The sequence below is a fragment of the Cololabis saira genome, chromosome 2 (genome assembly GCF_033807715.1).
Source record: "Cololabis saira isolate AMF1-May2022 chromosome 2, fColSai1.1, whole genome shotgun sequence".
Lineage (NCBI taxonomy): Eukaryota > Metazoa > Chordata > Actinopteri > Beloniformes > Belonidae > Cololabis > Cololabis saira.
The window spans coordinates 22,168,167-22,188,120 of record NC_084588.1 but is presented as its reverse complement, the minus strand read 5'-3'; the positions used below and the strand labels follow the sequence as shown (position 1 = coordinate 22,188,120).

Genomic DNA, 19,954 nt, shown 5'->3' with positions numbered 1-19,954 from the left:
CTAAATCTCTAAGCTACTCTCATTGTGTGGTTTAGCTCCTCTGATTTTCTTTTGGTTTGGTCTTATGTCATTATCATTGCACTTGCCCATTTAATTTATATTTAAACAATTATATGCCCCCTAGTCCTTTTTCTTTCTTGTTTTGTGTATTTATGTTCTTTTGTTTTTGTTATTGTTCTTCATGTAGCATTACAAAGAAGAATTTGAAAGTAGACTTGTTTCCTCTACGAGAGTTTGTATTGGTGTCTTTGTTAATAAAGAAAGTGAGAAAAAAACAAAAAAAAAAACGGCTGCCCTCTTCCTCGTCTTCTTCTTCGCTGGTAGAAATGTGAGTCCTCCCGGCCACAGCGCCCTAAGAAGACTAGCGGCCGGATCCCGCCACTGCAGCGAGAGAGACGACCATGGCGGACAACGAGCACAGCACGAGCAGCAGCGACGACGGAGGTGATATTTGTGTGGTTACAGTCTATAATAATTGTAGGGGGAAAACGCGCGAAGCTCGATTTGATGCATAAGTTAAAACTGGCTTCATTGAGGAGGATTTATTCGCTGAACTTCAACATAAAAACTTGACGTTAGCTTCAGCTAGCTCACACATGTAGCATAAACATGGTTTTATCGCGACCCGTGTAGCCATGAGCTAAAGTGTCTCAAAGATGTTATTAACGTCAGCAATGCTGCAAAGAAAGAAAAAAAATGTATTATAAGAGTTTCTAAACTATAAATAAGAGCAACATTGTCACTGGCCAGCTAGTAGTTTGAGTTTGTAAGGGTGTTGTTGTTAAACTCAACCTGCTCTCACTACTCCCTCTTTACATGAAAGAGTGAAAGCTGTCACATTGTGGAATTGCTGTGATAAGGATCTAAGAATTAACCTCAATTTATGTTTTCAAAAAAAATGTTTAAATATAAAACGATAAACAGTTATAAAGAAATCTGTTAATTATGTTGGTATAGCCTATTATAGATTAACATGAAAATAGCACCACTATATACCCCTTTTTGCATTATTGGTATTACTATTTTTATATAACATAATGCAATGACAGTTTCTCTTTGTTTTCTTTTTATATATTTATTTTCTGAGTGAGTGATGAGTATTTCTTTTCTTATTTGTGTATTATCATCCACCGGATGCCATATTGTGTGAATGATATACACTGCACAGGATAGGCTATAATAAGCCCTTGGCTTCAGCCTACTCCCTTTTCGGACATTTCTATTTACTAGTGATGCACCGAAATGAAAATTTGTAGCCGAAACCGAAAATAATAATAAACACTTGGCCGAATACCGAACAATACCGAATTCTTCAGCAGTTTTTCATTTATTTTGCCAATTTTTTCACCATTGCATAAATCAAATACATTTGATTTAGGCATGCTTTTCAAAGAAAAAAATATTTTACAAAATTACAAGGTAGAAAATATTTATTGAACATAAAAAAATGATTTTTTTAAAAAATTTCCCAGCATTATGTTGTTTTGGTTCCACCTCCTGGTGAATGTTAAGTAAAATTGTTATGGGGTTAGTTTTTGGTTGGCCAACGATTTATGTAGTGCGCAACATTACGGGACGGAGCAGCCAGTCTATTTCCTTATTTTACAACGCAGTTATTAATTGTTCGTTTTTTTTCCCCACTTATTCCACCGAACACTGAAAGTGTTTTTTTGCCATTTTCGGCCGAACAATTTCGGTTACCGAACAATCGGTGCATCACTACTATTTACCTTTTATTTGTGAAATGACCATGTAAATGTCTCAATGTATTCTGTCCGAAATAAATCATTCATTCATTCATTCAAATAGTAGCAGAGAATTCAAGTCCCGTTTGATTTATCGGTGGCTAGCCACACAGGTGAAAATAAAGATATAGCTTTTTATCATCTCCGATTACAAGAAAGCAGTTGTTCACCGTGGTGAGTTGTCTTGCTTCAAGCAGGCCCGCAGGAGGAGGGAGACAGAGTGAAAACTAAGCCTGTCTCTTGTAGCACTGTGGGAGGAGAGGGGACCGCACTCAAACGCAAACAGCAGCATCTCAGCCCTGAAGTCGAAAACGAGGCCTCGGCAGACCCGCCGGCCCCCCGAAAACTCTCCAAAATAGGCTTTGGCATGAAATGTCCGTTGCCGAAGAAGGGGAATCCCATATCCATCAAGCTCGGAGCGACAGTAAGTGGGACAGCAGACCTTGACTTCTTGCAAAGACTGTGCATGCATCTGCAGCACGAGTTCTGACTGAGACCAGAAGGAGAGCACACATTAGGCCAATTTTAAAATCCTTACACTGGCTACCTGTTAGTTTTTGTGTTGATTTTAAAGTTCTTTTATTAGTTTATAAAGCGCTACATGGGCTTGGACCAGAGTATATTTCAGAGATGTTTTTATTCTATGAACCAGGAAGGCCCCTCAGATCCTCTGGCTCTTCCTTTCTAGCTGTTCCACAGAGTAGAACTAAAACATTTGGTGATGTTACTTTTAGCCACGATGCTCCAAAACTGTGGAACAGCCTGCCGGAGGATCTGAGAGGGGCTGGAAATGTGGACATTTTTAAACGTAGACTAAAAACTCATCTCTTTGGTCTGGCTTTTATGTAGCATCACATTTTATAGTTTTATTCTATTCTATTGTTTTTAGAGGTATTTGTTTTATTTATTTATCTATTTCTTGTAATATTTTTATTATATTTTATTGTTGTGGACTGATTATTTTTTAGCCTTAATTCTTGAACTTTTATCATTATTTCTTTTTAATTAACTGTATTGTATGTCAGTGTGCATTGGTCTCCCAGTTTTTATTTTTATTATGCTTATATTTCAGTCAAAATGTTAAGCACTTTGTATTTCATCTACCTGGATGAAAGGTGCTATACAAAAAAAATGTGATTGATTGATTTGATATAAATGGTGTAAATGTTCTAGAGGTGCACAACAACATACACGTTGGTGTGTATGATATGTGCACATTTCTCATGGGTTCAGAAAAGGCATTTAAGGCAGTAAGGAATTATTTTTAAGTGGTTTTGGAGCAATCACTAGTTTATAATGGGAATAATTTGTAGGATAACCATAACCAGTTGTTATGGTTCTTCCACTCTTTCATTTTATGTGTTGAGAGGTATAATGCTGATTGACTGTGTTGCTTTTTTTCTTTGTCTGAATTATTGTAGAAACCCAAAGAGACTGTACCATCACTTCCTCCAAAAAAGGTTGAGATGGCATCGGTTTTTAACGAAGATGATGATGTAAGTGGGCGCATGCATCCAAATGAACACAAGATTTTCATAGTCAGAAAAAGATAATATTTTATTTTTGTTTTTTTTCTTGCCAAATAGAGTGAACCAGAGGAAATGCCTCCAGAAGCAAAAATGAGGATGAAGAACATTGGCAGGTAATATGGCAGCAGTTGGCTCTTAAATCTCTTTTAGTGATTTTGATGTATCTTAAGCCGCTATCTTTTCAGGGAGACGCCAACATCTGCAGGACCTAATTCCTTCAACAAGGGCAAGCAGGGCTTCTCTGATCATCAAAAGCTATGGGAGAGGAAGCTGAAGGCCCAAACAGACGAATAGTAAATCATGGGCTCAGATTTTTCTTGTCACTAATGGATAATTTTGCATAGGTCAACTATGTCTGATATCCATGAAGGCTCAAGTGTTTCCTCACTGTAGCATCAGGTTTTTACAACCTAACAATTTGTGGACACGCAATGAGGAATACTTTTAGCCTTCTATGGTTGTAACTGAACTTTTGTTTACGTTTCTAACCAGTTGTGGTTATTCCTAACTGAAAGGAAAGAATATCAGTCCCCTCGGTTCGAGGGGTATGGGCCGGTGATGGAGAAGGGATGAGTTATACAGAATATTGTTCTAAACTTGTAACATCTGCAACAATTGCACTGTGCTGGCCCATAGAAAAGCTAGCATTTTACATCCTTCACGCTCTTTTTGTGACATTTTGTTTTCACCCACATAGAGCTGGTTAGGTGTGTTCCTTAGCAATTGTGTTGCATGTCTTTTATATTTGTTTAAAAAAAAAGTAAATCGAAATGTGAGTTGGTTTTTTTTTATCCTCAGTTTGGAGTTTTATGTAAACGTAAATGTTTTGCAAAGCAGACACTAGATGTGCAAAAGCATCCTTTAGTTTGATTCAGTTCCATAGCATCAATGTACAACCTTCTGTTTTCACCAGCTGTGCCACTTCAGAAACTTTCTTTTGTTTGATTTTTAAGTTTTTACTTAGGTTTATTAGAGCTTTGTGCAGGTGGTTCTTTTTTCTTTTTTGGAACACTGTATTTCATACTGCTCCACTCAGTTTGACAAACCTGCAATATGAATATGGGTCATTGAATCTTATCTTTACAATCAATTTCTTTTTAGTTGTTAGCTGTATGAAAACCTAAGTGATTCAGCAGTGACGTGGTTACCCCTTTTGGTGGTAACTGCTATAGCAAATCATTTCTTGTGGTTTAAAATATAGGTTTCAGTTATAAGGCATTTTCACAAGATTTTTTCATGGAAAATATAGATTGTCCTTTTATGTCAGCTAAATGTCATACCTCACTGACTTATCCTGTGCCTGAATCTCTTATGAATTTCCCTTTGTCTAAATTATAACTTTGAATATCTCTGTGGACTATTTAATTGTTGTTCAGACATCCCCAAATAAATACAATAAACATATAATGTGATAATCTGCTTTTATCCAACAGAACTATTGATCCATCTAAAAAAAAAAAAACATGGTGAAAAGGGAGTATAATTTCAAATATTTAATGATAACATACCAGTATGGTGCAACTCAGCGATGTACAGCCATGTAAGCACAAATCAAATTCGTCAACTTGTAGAGTCGACAGGCTTTTAATAGTTTTCCATCGTTCAGTGCAGGTGGAAATTCATACACGACATAAAACTGAGTCATGTTTACAGAATGACTCACCTTTTTTCACACATTTTAAAGTTACGCATTGTCATTTTTCATATCGGCCAACATAGATATTTTACTTCTTATTTTCCAGAGCTTTTCCTCATTGAGGTCTTGCAATGGATTTTTGGTAAACGAATCATTGTTAGTTGTGTTATTGTTTCGAAGATTAAATAGCTGCACCTCGTTATTGTAAAAATGTTGCTGATATTACGATTGTGTCATCAACACTGGATGAGTGCGGTTCCTGTTATACGGCATAGCTTTCCTCAAAGAACTCCAGAAGATGCTGTTGGCTGTGGGAGATGTTTCTGATCTCCATTTCAGACTGGGTAGCACATTCAAGCTCCTTCGGACAACTCTGGACAGCGCGGTGTCCGTCTGGATGAGGGAGGCTGAGGCTCCGCCGGTCCATATTGGGAGGAGTTTAAAGACAGACTTTTGTAGCAAAGCCTGAAAGACATTATCGATGTAGCAGATTGTCGAATGTGAATTGTCATTTCACAATTGAAACCAGAGGTCTACATTCACTGCAAAAAGACAAACATTTTTATCACACTGAAGTCAAATCAGACTAAACGTCTCCGGTTTCAGGTCAATCATGATGACCAAAATGATTTCATTTTGCTAAGTGCCATTATAATGTTCTTAGAGAATTCTTAGAGAATTTTTACGTTACTTTCTTCAGGGTCATACATTTCCTTAGTATTTAGTAGCATTACCTTTGGACTGCTGACTAGGGTCAAACGTTTTTAGTAACCTTCCACAAGCTTCTGACACTCTGCTGGAGTTCTGGCCCTTTCCCCCTGACTGAACTGGTGTAACTGAGTCAGGTTTGTCGGTCGCCTCACTCGCAAACGCCTTTTCAGATCTGCCCACAAATTTTTGATGGGATTCAGATCAGGGCTTTGTGACAGTCACTCCAAGACATTGACTTTGTTGTCCTCAAGCCACTTTTTAACTATTCTAAAGTATGCTTTGAATTGTCCTTTTGGGAGAGCTTTAGTCAGTTTTAGCTTCCTGGGTGATGTCTTGAGGTATTGCCTTAATATTTCCATGTAAAGTCCTTTCTTCATGATGCTGTCTATTTTATGAAGCGATCAAGTTCCTGCTGCAGCAAAACATCCCCACAACATAATGCTGCCACCTCTGTGTTTCACAGTTGGTATGGTGTTCTCAGGTCTACAAGCTAATCTAATGGTCAAACAGCCCTGATTTAGTTTCATCAGACCACAGGACAGGTCTCCAGAAGTTAAAGCAGCACAACGTAACTTTCAGCTTTTCTGAGTTTGGCGGCATCTTTTGGACAAAAGCGGTAGTGCTTTACCAGAAAGAACACTACGTTTCCCATGAGCACCAGCGTGTACTGCTGGAAAACTCCTGTCCCGTCGCTGCATTTGTTTTGAGAGAAGACGGGACGCTTTTCTGTTTCACCAAGTGAACAGACGGAACACAAAAAAAAAGATGTTAAACTGCTGGAAAGGAACTGGAATTTACCGGGGTACCTTAAACAAGGAGACCAGGGAGCGGTATATGGAGAAAATAATGATTATTAACGGTCTGGATCCATATGAAATCCCTACTAAAGAATGGAGCTCCTCGTCGGAGCTCCATTCTTTAGAAGAATTTACTGCCGCAGTTCTGCACAACCCACGTCTTACTACCTTGTTTAGGAGTGTTTGGCAGCTGCTTCGGTAAATGTTTGACTCGCCATGTGTTTCAATAAATTAGTATAATAGTACAACATACAGTACATGTTTTGTATTACTCTTACTTTTCTTTTCTTTTTTTTGACTGCTTTGAAGAGGCTCCGAGGCGTGAGCAATATTTTTTTTTCCTCGTGAGATTATTTTGTTCCTCTGCAGCTACAAATCAAATAGTTAATATTTTTTCCTCAACAAAATTAATCGCACCGCAGAGAGCTGGCCAACAACTGCGTTTAGCTGGAGAAGTGGGGAATAAAACCCGTTTGAATGATCCGACCCCGGTCTGTGAGTGTTTGTTAGTGGTTTAATAAACCCGTGTTTTGATCCCACGCCCGTCTGTGTGCGTGTTTGTTTGTTTACTGAGGAACGTTATGTTTGGTCGGACTCATTACAGCCGCGATCCAACCGAGCCGACGACTCTTTTACTCTTTTACTTTATCTCAGATAATTGGCCGACCTCCGTGGTTCTGCCTCCGAGCAGGAAAGCGGTGAAAAGTTAAACCATTAGCGATCTTTTCCCCACGTCTGTTATGTGTGGAGCTGCTGCAGCCACAACACAGCAGCGGGTTACCAGCTTCTGCGGAGCTGCACTCCAAGTCCCGCCCACTTTCGTCTCGACTACGAATCGGGAAGGAGGGGGAAGTGACGTATGCCGTAAAGCAGTCAAAGCCGTAAAAATGTGTAGTTTTTTAGTGTGGCAGGGTTCCTACCATGCTCCTCAAAGTTACATAGTGCCAGTGAAGGTGATACAGACCCCCCCAGACCATGACAGAGGTGTCATTAAACCTGTTGGAAGTTGATGTACCATCACAATGACTCTGGAAATATTATATTAAGGTGGAAAAGTTACGTAGTGTCGCTTTAAGGTTTTTGTCTTGGTGTCTTTTTGCAAACTGTAATCTGGCTTTTTTCTGTTTCTTTAGGAGTAATGGCTTCTTCAAGCTGAGTGGCCTTTCAGCCCATGTCAGTGCAGGGCTCGTTTCACTGCGGATAAGGCTCTTTTTTTAATCAGCTTCATCTTCACAAGTTCTTTAGCTTTTGTTCTGGGGTTAGTTTGCACATTTCGGACCAAAACACGTTAATCTCTGGGACACAGAGCCCGTCTCTTTCCTGAGCGGTGTGATGGCCGGACATCCCGGAGATGTTTATACGTGCGTATAATTGTGTGAACACATGAACGTTCCACCTTCAAACATCTAGAAATTGCACCCATGGAAGAACCAGATTTGTGGAGCTCCACGAGGCTCTCCCTGATTTCTTGGCCAATTTATTTTGATTTTCTCATGATTTCAAAGGAAGAAGCAGAGTGTTTGAGGTGTTGCCTTAAAATACATCCTTCAATTAACTCACATGTTGTCAGTTAATCTATCAGGAGCTTCCGAACCCATGACAACATCATCTGGGCATCCCCACTTTGTTTAAAGACACAAGTACTTTTTGTGCATGTAAACTTTTGACCTTGAAGAAAGTAATAACATTTTCTAAGTAATGATCTCTCTCATTAATGTGGCATTTAGCAAAATGAAATAATTTTTGTAATCCTGACTGACCTGAAAAAGGAGAGGTTTAGTCTGATATGACTTCAGACAGTGAGACAAAAAATGTTATGTATCTTTTTGCACGGTGTATGTAAACTGACTTAGAATTTTCAGCTAGATGGTAACAGTGGCACTGCTCGTGAATTCTGCTACTTTCCAGTACATGTGGAGCTTCTGGTTTTAGTTTGTTGTAAAGCCAATTTAATGAAACAAGTATGATTAGATTACCAATACAATCAAGACCTGTGTGGCTAGGAAACTTAATCCCATATCAACTGTGGTTTGAAATGAAAAGTGGTGTCATTTTTAGTAAAAATAAGACTTGTAGAAGGGTCATCAGAAAGTACTGAGGTCAACCAAAAGGAAATTATGTCACTGCCAGTAAAATGATTGCTATTTTGAGGCCAACTGTAAACATTTAGATGAACAAGGACCAAATCTTCCTGCTTTAGTGAGAAATGTAACACATACACTGACGAAGTGATGTCAATGTACAGCAAGTCACTGATTCTTATCAATTTAACTTTCCGGTCATGGCTAAGAAATACCTTCAGAAGCCTCCCTCCTTATCTCAATGTGAAAATGTTCTACAACAAATAAACCTAATCTTATTTGATCTTGCTGTCATAGATTAGATGTCATAGATTCAAACAAATGTCAGTTTTTATCTTTGATGAGCTCATGTCCTTCAAGTTATTTTGATCATTGTAACCTATACACGAATCCGGCGAAACCCGGAAGTCGAGCGGCCGCCATTACTGCGGTGGCGGCTCCGCTCCTCCGCTCCAGCCCATAGACATATATACGTATATAGATCCATGCTCCGCTCCCATGGATCTATTACTGCGCTCCCTGCCAGGCTCTCTTAATGTATTTGTATCAGCGGAAAACTCCTGTCCCGGTCACGTGCATTTGTTTTGATAGTGAATGAAGAAGGGATGGACTTTAAAAACTACTTTTTTGTTTCACCAAGTGAACAGACGGAACGCAAAAAAAAGATGTTAAACTGCTGGAAAGGAACTGGAATTTACCGGGATACCTTAAACAAGGAAGCCAGGGAGCGGTATATGGAGAAAATAATGATTATTAACGGTTTGGGTTCATATGAAATCTCTACTAAAGAGTGGAGCTCCGATGAGGATTTTACTGCCGCAGTTCTGCAGAACCACCGTCTTACTACCTTGTTTAGTGTTTGGCAGCTGCTTTGGTAGATGTTTGACTCGCCATGTGTTTCAATAAATTAGTATAATAGTACAACATACAGTACATCTTTTTTATTACTCTTACTTCTCTTTTCTTTTTTTTTTACTGCTATATTATGCTGAAGAGGCTCCGAGGCGTAAGCAATATTTTTCTTTTCCTAATAAATAGAGTTGATATTTTTTCCTCAACAAACTAGTTTTATCTGAAGATTGGGGTTATGTATGTATGTATTCTGTATCATCCGGAGCTGAGATAGTTCTGCCCTTCAATTAGAGACCTGTAATTGCGTTTTTTTTGGTCATCGGACGCCAGGCGATCAATAAAATATTCTTGGATACCTAAAATAAAACAAAACATAAACAGGTAATATTTAATTGTGCAGACGTGCCTCGTAAGGAGAGGAGGTGGAGAGAGCTATATTACAGTGTTTAATCATACACTCCCTTATCTCCCTATTCCTCTATTCTTTCCTGCTTATCGCTCAAACAAATCATTATTTATAAATTAACATCAGCATTAATTTAAGATACCTTCATTATTTATGGAAGGCCACTGTCTAACATCATCAATCCAGCTATAATGATGCTGTAGCGTCAGGTTACAATAACAGCGCTGCGGTGGCAGATTGACACCTGCCACCGCAGCAATGGCGCCGCCGCAAGATGGCGGCGCACACAAACCGGTCGCCGGATTCGTGTATAGGAGAAAAAAACATTTAGACCTACTCTGGGAATTACTGAAGGAGAGATATATTTAATCTGAGCTTTCGTCACAGTTTTGACCATCACACTAATAATTTGAGTAGCTTCACTGCTCCTATATTACTCATAATGTTAGACATGTTTAGTATTAAAGAGCAGTCTCTCAGAAGCCCTGCACTAGTAGGTCCAACAGTACATTGACCTGCATGGTCTGTAGTTTTTAGTTGTCTTTTTTTTTTTAATGGCAACTGATAGGAATTAACTGGATTAAATAAGGGCATAACCAGGGAAGAAATATCCACTATGACTTCTGTCTTCTGGCAAACACAGGCATACCTGCACTCCTGATTCCAGTACAAATACAGCATTGCTGTTAGTAAGGTATTCGGGTGAGAGGACGCAGATCAGCATTTGGCTTCTGTTGATTCCAAGAACCACATCATTTGTATAAGCTGCAAAGAGAAGGGAAACATCATTTTTTGGTAAAATGAACATTTTTCAATAATATATAAAGACATGCTCAGCTGATCGTCGGACCTCCTCCAGGAAGTACATCCCTTTCCAGCAGACAGAGGCGGTAACCCCACAGGTCCTCTAACACTTGTGGCAGCAGCACTTCTAGTTGTGTCTGGCTGATTTGACCTTCCCCCGAGTTAAACGGGTTCATGCATGTGCTGACCTTCTGTGCTGCTTCTTTTACTGCCAATAAAAGAACAGAGTTCCCTAACAATGTTACTTGTAAAATGTAATCCAGGCAAAGGTGTCTCACATGTGAGCCGTTACCTTCTTTACAAAAAGGTCCTGACTTGGAGGAAAAGGTCAAATCTTCCTGCACCTGTGCAGATGGAGGACTCCATACGAACGACAGAAACACATCAAAGTCTTTGTTCTCTGGTAAATGAGGGAGGATATGAGTGACAAGTCAGAGACCTACATTAGAGATATGCAGTAGAGTCATCACTAAAATGGTTTTGTCAATAAAATTTAGAGTCATAGCATTTAACACGCAATGATAAAGCATGAAGGCTATTGTAAAGAACTGGCATTTTCTTATAGGTAGGCCTGCTGCTATGGTCAAAAATGGCAGTAAAGACTTATAATCTACTGTACTTGCTGTCTGACCTCCATCATATTTTCCATACTGGAAGCGGGACCTGTAGATGACCTGTAATTCCAGCCACTTCACATATAAGATGATTCCGAGCCCAGCTGCCACAAGGAAGGCCACAAATGGATATCCAATCAACGATGGCAATTTCACTATAAATACACCCAACACACATTCAAAGATAGTTTTAAAATGTATATTGAAGTTAAAACAAATATTCTTACAAACTTGTCTCACAATAGATACAGTGTTTATTTAACTGTGAAATATGATTTTGAGAAAGTTATAGATAATTGAAAATGAGTCTGGGGCAGCTCGGGCTGAAAAAGGAAAAAAAAAACTTCAGACGAGGAAAGCCAATGAACTGGGGCTCAGTGGTGTTTATTGATTATGTGAAACTGCCAGAGTCATTTAAAAAAAAAAGAAAAAAGAAACTGCCAGAGGTAGCAAGATGAATTATGATGCTGAGGTATACAGGGCTATACTCTCTGCATACACTCAGCCAGATGCTACAAAACTAATAGAACAGTGCTTCACAGTGCAGATGAATAATGACCCTAAACATACAGTGAAAGCAACTTGAGACTTTTTGAAGAAGAAATGTAAATGGCAGAGACCTACAGTATAAACATTCAGAAGTTGAAGGAGGCTGTTAAGTCTTGGCAAAGTTTCTCCAGGGAGGAAACTGGGGATTTTAATAGGCTCCTGACTTAAGTCAATCATGGACTGCAACAGCTTTTCATCAAAGCATTAGAGATTATGGTTACAATTAGACTCATGCCATAATTCCTAAACGTAATCACTACTTTTCTGAATCAATTGTTTAATCCAGCTGCTTCATCACTAATTTACATTCATTAGTTCATCGCCAATATATACGTACTGTTTACTGGCGTTTATACATTTCAGTGTATATATTGACACAATGACTGCATGTTTTTGTGATGTTTCATATAGACATTATTCATGAATCATAATCTATCTAATTCATCAAAAGAAAACATACCTTGATTTTTCTTTTTAAGTGTGATTGTGACACTGGCTCTCCCTGCAGCGTTAGTGGCAGTGCAGGTGTACGTATGGTTCAAGTGTTGTGGCGTCACTTCTTTTATGATGACTGTCTGTGAGACCGTGAACCATTCAAGATTCTCTTTCCCCCATCTGTATCACAAAGAAAATTTGACCCAATATAGATCATAAAACAGGCCCTCATCCGATTTTTCCAACAACACTGGAGAACAATTGAGTTACGTGTTGGAATATGGGAATTGTGGTTAAGGGTCTGAGATTACTTACACAGTATTGTTTGTGTGCAGTAGAGTCGTATTCTTCATGTTGCCACCATAATTCATGAACCACTCTACCTTTAACGAACGCTTCCTTTCATAATAAAAAGTTACATTACATCTCAGAGTGTGAGGGCGACCTGCAATGAGTAAAAAATGGACATCAAAAGGAAGCCCATGAGTATGATTATATATATATATATATATATATATATATATATATGTATATATATATACATACAGTACACTATACTGTAGAAACTGTTTTAAAGTTTAAAACCGTTTTAAAGTTTCAAAGAAAGGTTTCAAATCCAAAGGCAGTCCAGATGATACGACTTTAATTAAAAATGTACTTTAGTGTGATGATTTAAAATGCATTGGTCTTGTGTTAGACATACTTTTGATAAAATAAATCAAATGTCCTGATATTAATTTCACTGAAACACATGAATGGACTTACCGATTTCTACTTCCTCCGTCATGTTGGCACTAGGATCATCAATCTTGGGAGACAAACTTTGAGGGCGTGCTGTGTAGTAATGGGAAATAAAGTCACATATTATTTTTCTACTTTATATTACTTTAAAAAAATAAGTATATACAAGCCATGAGCTATACATAGGGTCTGTTGGGTCCTTTATTTAAAAGAGATCAGTATTTAAACCTTCATCAAGGTTATGGAAGGTGTCCAAATTTTAAAGTGACCAAAATTTGATTTTGTTACATTCCTGGGAACACCACCGTTTAGGACTGGTGACCACTAGATGACAGCACTGCCACATGCAAAAATTAGGTAAGTCCATCAAGCAATAGTGAATAGATTAATTTGCCAAGAAATGTTTAAAAGACTGACATTATAACAGGGATTATACATATAAATATAGTTAAGATTTATGTTGAATCAAAATATATATGAATACCCTTTTAAATAAAATGTACAGTATTTGCTTTCATTAAATACAAAGTGTTTAAAAGTGATAGTTTCAATACTTAAAAGTAGCAGTGGTGTCTTTGGAAATGCTTATGGAAAGACAAATTCAAACTTTTGCATAACAAATACTCTCTAATTCTTCTTAAATTAAATACTCTCTTTACTAAAAAAACAAAAAAATAACAAAAACAAAAAACAAACTTGAATCTTGAAAAAAGAAGCAAATATCTTACATAAAATTTGCATCATCTTTTCACTGTTGTCCAAATTTAACTGTGACACTCAACCGGATAAATAAACTGACCTAAATCAGCCACCAATTCTTGCAGCTGCACTATGATATTATTGGCAACTCTAAACACTAGAGGTCAGGAATATCACATTTTTCATCTTAAAAGTGGTCCTATTGAATGAAAAACTGAGTCATTTTAAAAACGTAATCACAAGAAACATGACAAACAGCCTGCAACACAATGGAAAATCCTTCAATTTGTTTTTGCTTTTTAATCTGGACCAGCAGTTCTATAAGCCCACTCAAACCGAGCCCCTGCAGCACACCCATTATTGTGAAATATGTTGTTTGCAAGTTTTTTGTTTTGTTTTTTTTTAACACTATTTCAATTGATATTGTTTCTTCTGTTATATTCTTTTTTGACTGTATCATATTTGTTGTTATCTCCACTGTGTCATTAAATCCATGCACCATGAAGCAGTCATCGAAAACAGACTTTACACTAAAAATTCATAATTTTTTTATTCGTAATGGAACAATTAATTCAACATGATTATCATATTATGGTATGTTAGGCAGTTCTTCTGCTGTTAAATATAACTCTATATTTAATATAGTTAACATTTATGTTAAGCATTTATACTTTCAGTGTAAAAATATATATAGTTTTTATGAAGTGATGAGAGGAATAACCACACAGTCAAACATGGGAAAGTCTGATAGTGTGAGATTAGCAGCTAAAAACGAAAGTGTGTAAGGGAAATATCCTGTAGTAAAAAATCTGTGAACAAATTATGTCCAGGGTCTTCACGGTGTGGTCGACAAGGCAAGGCAAGTTCATGTGTATAGCACATTTCAGCAGGAAGGCAATTCAATGAAATAATGAAAAGATGGAAAGTAAAGAGAAAAAAGAAAATATATGAGTTACAGTGCAGCGGCATAATAAAGAAAAGTTACATTTAACCAGAGTTACAATCGAGTACTAAAATTAACATTGTTTAAATTTAAATTCAGAAAGGTTTAAATAATTCAGTCAAAGGCAGCTGTAAACAAGTGAGTTTTTAACCTTGATTTAAAGGAACTCTAGTCGGCTGCATATATGAAAAAAAAACCATCATACCCCCAAAAAATTCTAACAAAAGGTTTTTCAGTGGATTATTGTAGTATTAGGTGTACTTAATGACATTAAAAGTCTACCAAACTCTGACCACCAGAAAGGTGTATTTTTCAAGATGGCGACCAAGGTGGCCAAGAAATCCCAGGTGAATAGGGTAAACATTTTAACAAACAGATATCATCATGAAACTTCCCCAGTTAATTACTTACATGAAGACAAAAAAAATTGCATTGGAAGTTTTTTTAAATTGTATGTGTAACTATGCAAATTAGGTGTTTCTTATTGAATATGCACCAATTCGCATAAAGGAACATATATCTTAACATTGGATAAAGCTAGGTTAAAAATTATTGTTTGACCTTATTCACCTATCAGATACAAATTTACACAGGAGATTTTGGAAAACTCTTATCACTCTGCAGGCGGAGCGGAGCAGAGTGCCTGCGGAGGCTCACGCCCTGTTTAACCAAGGAGACATTAGCTATTGCCTCGGCGCGCGGTGCTTCCGCTCTGCTTCGGCGTCCGGTGGGTTTACGCTGTTAGAGGTAAAAACTCATTTTGAGAAAATGGCCAATAAAGATAACGATTGTGAATTCTTATATTAGTAATATACAAAAATATACAGACGCAAGTATATATGTAACGATTCACTCGGGTCATGATTAGATTCGATTCACGATTTTTAGCCCATGATTACGATTTTTCATGATTCTTTAAACAAAATTATTAAATTAAAAGAATCCACTATACTGTATTTTCTCACCTCCTCACTGTTACAGCAATACTGATCGTCGCTGTGCTGCAGTGTTATCAATGCATCAGGTGATGCAGATGTTGACATAGTCAAAACTGCAGTCAAAGCATCAGAACATCAGACCACAACCTTGATAGGAGAGGATACAGACTTGCTTATTCTTCTGCTCTACTATGCTGAGACAAACAATAGAGACCTCTATTTTCGTTCAGATAAGTCCAAAGCTAGTAAAGTGTACAACATCAGAGAGATGAAACAAGTCCTGGGTAGTGAGTTGTGTTCCCAGTTGCTCTTTATTCATGCTTTCACAGGATGTGATACAACTTCCCGCATCTTTAGTGTCGGGAAACAGTCAGCATTCCAGAAACTTGTGAAACGTAAGTCAACCATCCAGTCCTGTGCAAATGTGTTTCTGCTCCCAAATCAGGCAAGGAATGTCAGAGAGGACCATGGGAGCAAGGCAATGGCAGTGTTTTTTGGTGGCAAGAGTACTGATTCACTTGCTTCTTTGCGCTACAACCTTTTTAGCAAGAAAATTGTTTTCTGCTAAGTCATTTGTTACTCCAGAACGTCTCCCTCCTACAGAGTCCTCGACTAAATACCATTGTCAAAGAGTTTATTTCCAGATCATGGTGTGGATGGAAAAGGAGAGTGACATGAACCCAGTGGATTGGGGGTGGAAACTGGAGGGCAATATCTTCCTGCCAGTTATGACCAATTAGACAGCTGCCCCAGAAAGCCTCCTGCAGATGGTCCACTGTAATTGCAAAACCGCCTGCCGAACACAACGGTGCAGTTGCAGAGCATATGGACTACCATGCATGCCTGCTTGTGGACCATGTCAAGTTGAAAACTGTGAGAATCTACAGAATCAACCTTTATGGGAGGAGGAGTGTGACGACGAACTGGGAAAGGAAAAAACAAAACAAAAATAAAAAAACATACAAGATAAACAAGAAACAACTGCAGCGAACTTAAAAACATAAAAACAATGAAAAAAAAAGATAAAAATACAAAAAAAACAATGAAAAAAAACCATAAAAATACAAAAAAAAAAAAAAAACTATAGGGGTTAGCGGTACTGAGCCTTCACGTGGCGGCCCTGTTTTGACTAATTTCACAGTACCACACTGTAGTAGTCAATGGATTTTTTAGACTACAGGTATAAAGAAAGCTCCTGAATACAGGATTAGAAATAGAAGTGAAACTGGAAATTGTACATTTAATATAGATATGTTCATAACCGATTTCATAACCGTTTTATTAAATGTTAAATGTGCATGGCTAATAATGTCACTATAATTTAAATATTCTAATTAGATGCTTTTATCAAAAAACATGGGGTTTGGCACCAAAAATGCTTGCCTCTGTTAAAGAATAAGGAGCAATGGTTATTTTATGCGAATTGGCGCATATTCAATGAGATACGCCTAATTTGCATAGTTACCATACAATTTCAAAAAACTTCCAATGCAATTTTTTTTTGTCTTCATGTAAGTAATTAACTGGGGAAGTTTCATGATGATATCTGTTTGTTAAAAATGTTACCCTATTCACCTGGGATTTCTTGGCCATAATGTTAAGATTATGTTCAATAATGAAATCATTGATAAAAAATGAATGGAGACAAAAACCAGCCAGCAAACCTCTAAAAATGCAGAGCAGCAGTTTTAAATCATTGGTTTTAATCTTCAGTGGACCACAGCGGAAAGTCTGAGCGCACAAAAGTAGAGCAGGAGTCCTTATATAGAAATGCAGACCAGTTTTAAAACATGTTTTAAGCCTGAACCAAATCAAGTTATGCCACAAGCTATGTAATACTTGTGACACAAATTATGTCACAAGCTTTGTTGAAAATGTAACACAACTACTATTTCTACCAGCCATGTTGTAAGGATAATAACTATGAAAGGCCTGGGTTGTATTCAACCAAACAGAAGCGAGCACTTGAATATGCAAACACTGCACTTGTATTGTGATATGGAAATAATACACACACGCCCACACACACACATAGGACTTACGTATGACTGTGACATTAACAGCCCTCCTGAAGATCCACATGACTCCTTCCTCAGAAATTTGTCTATCACAAAAAAATACACCGGTATCACTCTCATAGACGGTGCAGAGTTCTAACCTTCCTTCCTCGTTGCAGAAGTCTCTATTCATCTCAGCCATGGTTTTTTTTTTCTGTAAGAAACCACATGAGAGATTTTTTTCTTACAGTAAAAGACACATTTTCACTTTAAACTACAAGAATACGTTGTGCATCAAAAACTGAAACCAGGATAATTTAACCATTCACCTCAATGTAATGAACTGAGTTGGATTTAAAATTGAGTTTTTTGTGAAATGGTCAATTTTGCATTTGTATATGCTTTACCTGGTACCAAACAACACCTGTGTTGTTATTGCAGGTAAGGCCCGGGCAGAAAATGTTCCCACCAGATAGCTTTGTCAGCATTGCAATAGTCTCATTGAGCTGGAAGCATCCCAGGCTGAATTTCTCAACCACCTGCAGATGGAGGACAGACGTCCTGTTGCAAGACACGGAGATTCAAATTCTTAGAAGTTCTTCAGACGAAATTATACTTTACAGCATGCTATATACATATATATATATATATATATATATATATATATATATATATATATATATATATATATATATATATATATATGTATATATATATATATATATGTATATATATATATATATATATATATATATGTATATATATATATATATATATATATATATATATATATGTATATATATATATATATATATATATATATATATATATATATATATATATATATATATATATTGTTTTTTCTAAACAAACAAACAAAGTTATAAACTTTTGATGAGCTCAGACTGCAGTATCATCTAGGCGTGATCTAGTTATGGCATGAAGCTGGCATAATATTCCTGGTATTCCTGGGATGAAATCCCTTTCTGCTCTCATGAAACAAGAATAACAACTACTGAGGCTAAAACTGTTCCAATACGCACAATACGTGAGCGTGTGATTATGTATAATTTAAAAAAAAGTTAATTGTACTTTAATATCCTCAAATGACCTAACCACTCATCAAACTGCAAGCTTTTTTCCAATTGGAAACAGATGCATTCGATATGATTGTATTTACCCATTCAAGCTTGTGTACTTTCCAGAATGTTTCACTTCACTTGCAAACTCCCGCCCACAGTCAAAGGATGAACCTCTATTTCCTCCTGTGTCTTCTTCAATCCTGGACCACACAGTCTTCACAGACTGAATGCAAGGCATCATGAAGATTTCCCCTTCCACAACTCTGTAGTGTTCATATGGAGCAAGTTGCTGAGGACCTGCACACACGTTGTGGAGCAGAATCAAGTTCACATTTTGGTTCATTCGAAACTGGTTTGGGATATATGGAGCCCGTAGGGATACAGTCTTTGATTAAACCGTTTGTTAAAAAAAATCCTTGAATATATTGTTTATATTTAAATGACTTACCTTTTATTTTCTTTTGTTGTTTTATGTCACATCTGCATCCTTCTAAGAAAACGGGGAAAACAAGATAAAACCAGACAAATGTTGTTTGCATGCTGGTGGTTAAAATCCGTCCTATAAGTGGCGGAACTGTATGTGGAGTTCTTGGTATCAACGCATGCTTTTGGTAAATGTTCACACCTTATCTCTTGGGCAGAAATTTGCCACAGCATTTTGTCAGCATACGAGTACGTCATAGTGTGTGGTTTTGAAAGGTTTCCTGTTTGCTTGTGCTTTAACATAATTTTAGTGGAAACTGCTCTTGTTAGCCACTTCCTATGTAAATGGCTATATATCTTGGCAGATTTGTTGTTTTGCTATGCTGTGAAATGAAAACATTAAAGTTAAGGATGTTCTGAACACCCACATCAAACATGTACTAAAAAGCAGGGATACGAACTGCGTATGTAACACTTTTCAGAGTAAAATTATACATTTTAAAGGCTCTGAGGTGTTTTGTTATGAGCAAAATTACACACCCAATTCCAAAAAATGTATGACACTTTGTAAAATCTAGATTAAAAACAGGACTTCATTATTTGAAATTTTGATAAACTTTTACAGTATCTTTTATGCCTTATGACATGGGTTGCAGCTGAGGGTGTCCGTCTTGGCATCCCAGCCTCCGTTTACTGGAACTAGCTCTTGGGACTTGGAATTCATCTCTCTGGTGGAGAAGGAGCCTGAGCTTGTGCACGAGGTTGAGGGGTACTACTGACTAGATAAGTTCACCTCAACCCAGATTTCAGAACCTTTCTCCTTGGGAGGGGATGGATCTTGTTCAAACTGCTCCGGATGAAAGGTGTCAGGTTTGGTAGATGAGAGGGCCACTTCACTGTGGCTTTGGGTCAGGGAGCGGGCTCTGACTGTCATTTACGCTTATGCACCTACAACAGTAGTTCAGAGGACCA

General features: G+C 37.5%; 2 protein-coding genes across 3 annotated transcripts; one reads left to right on the top strand and one right to left on the bottom strand.

The window, feature by feature from the left end:
* The first annotated feature begins 323 nt into the window (after positions 1-323).
* LOC133460242 (PEST proteolytic signal-containing nuclear protein-like) lies at positions 324-4,681 on the top strand. 2 transcript variants are annotated; one of them, XM_061740844.1, is made up of 5 exons: positions 324-444; positions 1,943-2,169; positions 3,167-3,241; positions 3,332-3,387; positions 3,460-4,681. In XM_061740844.1, exons 1-5 carry the CDS (start codon positions 402-404, stop codon positions 3,566-3,568), a joined length of 510 nt encoding a protein of 169 aa, XP_061596828.1. In that variant the 5' UTR covers positions 324-401; the 3' UTR covers positions 3,569-4,681. The 2 variants fall into 2 exon arrangements, with proteins under 2 accessions (XP_061596828.1, XP_061596820.1); XM_061740836.1 differs by having other exon boundaries at positions 380-444; positions 1,940-2,169.
* Positions 4,682-4,834: 153 nt separating this feature from the next.
* On the bottom strand, positions 4,835-19,146 carry LOC133460260 (interleukin-18 receptor accessory protein-like). The gene is made up of 12 exons (XM_061740855.1): positions 19,008-19,146; positions 18,658-18,856; positions 17,885-18,038; positions 17,523-17,691; positions 12,925-12,993; positions 12,475-12,604; positions 12,185-12,339; positions 11,193-11,330; positions 10,854-10,961; positions 10,608-10,769; positions 10,407-10,522; positions 4,835-5,375 (listed from the first exon to the last, which is right to left on the bottom strand). Exons 1-12 carry the CDS (start codon positions 19,096-19,098, stop codon positions 5,133-5,135), a joined length of 1,734 nt encoding a protein of 577 aa, XP_061596839.1. The 5' UTR covers positions 19,099-19,146; the 3' UTR covers positions 4,835-5,132.
* Positions 19,147-19,954: the final 808 nt, after the last annotated feature.

Bases quoted from the DNA above. Each gene is read 5' to 3' on its own strand.
- LOC133460260 (XM_061740855.1), bottom strand. From the start codon at position 19,098: ATGCAAACAACATTTGTCTGGTTTTATCTTGTTTTCCCCGTTTTCTTA. The intron at 10,962-11,192 runs GTCAGACAGCAA...CTCATTTACCAG, and splicing joins GTATGGAAAATATGATGGAG to AGAACAAAGACTTTGATGTG. The intron at 10,770-10,853 runs GTAACGGCTCAC...TTTTATTGGCAG, and splicing joins AGGACCTTTTTGTAAAGAAG to TAAAAGAAGCAGCACAGAAG.
- LOC133460242 (XM_061740836.1), top strand. From the start codon at position 402: ATGGCGGACAACGAGCACAGCACGAGCAGCAGCGACGACGGAG. The intron at 445-1,939 runs GTGATATTTGTG...TCTTGCTTCAAG, and splicing joins GAGCAGCAGCGACGACGGAG to CAGGCCCGCAGGAGGAGGGA. The intron at 3,242-3,331 runs GTAAGTGGGCGC...CTTGCCAAATAG, and splicing joins TTTTTAACGAAGATGATGAT to AGTGAACCAGAGGAAATGCC.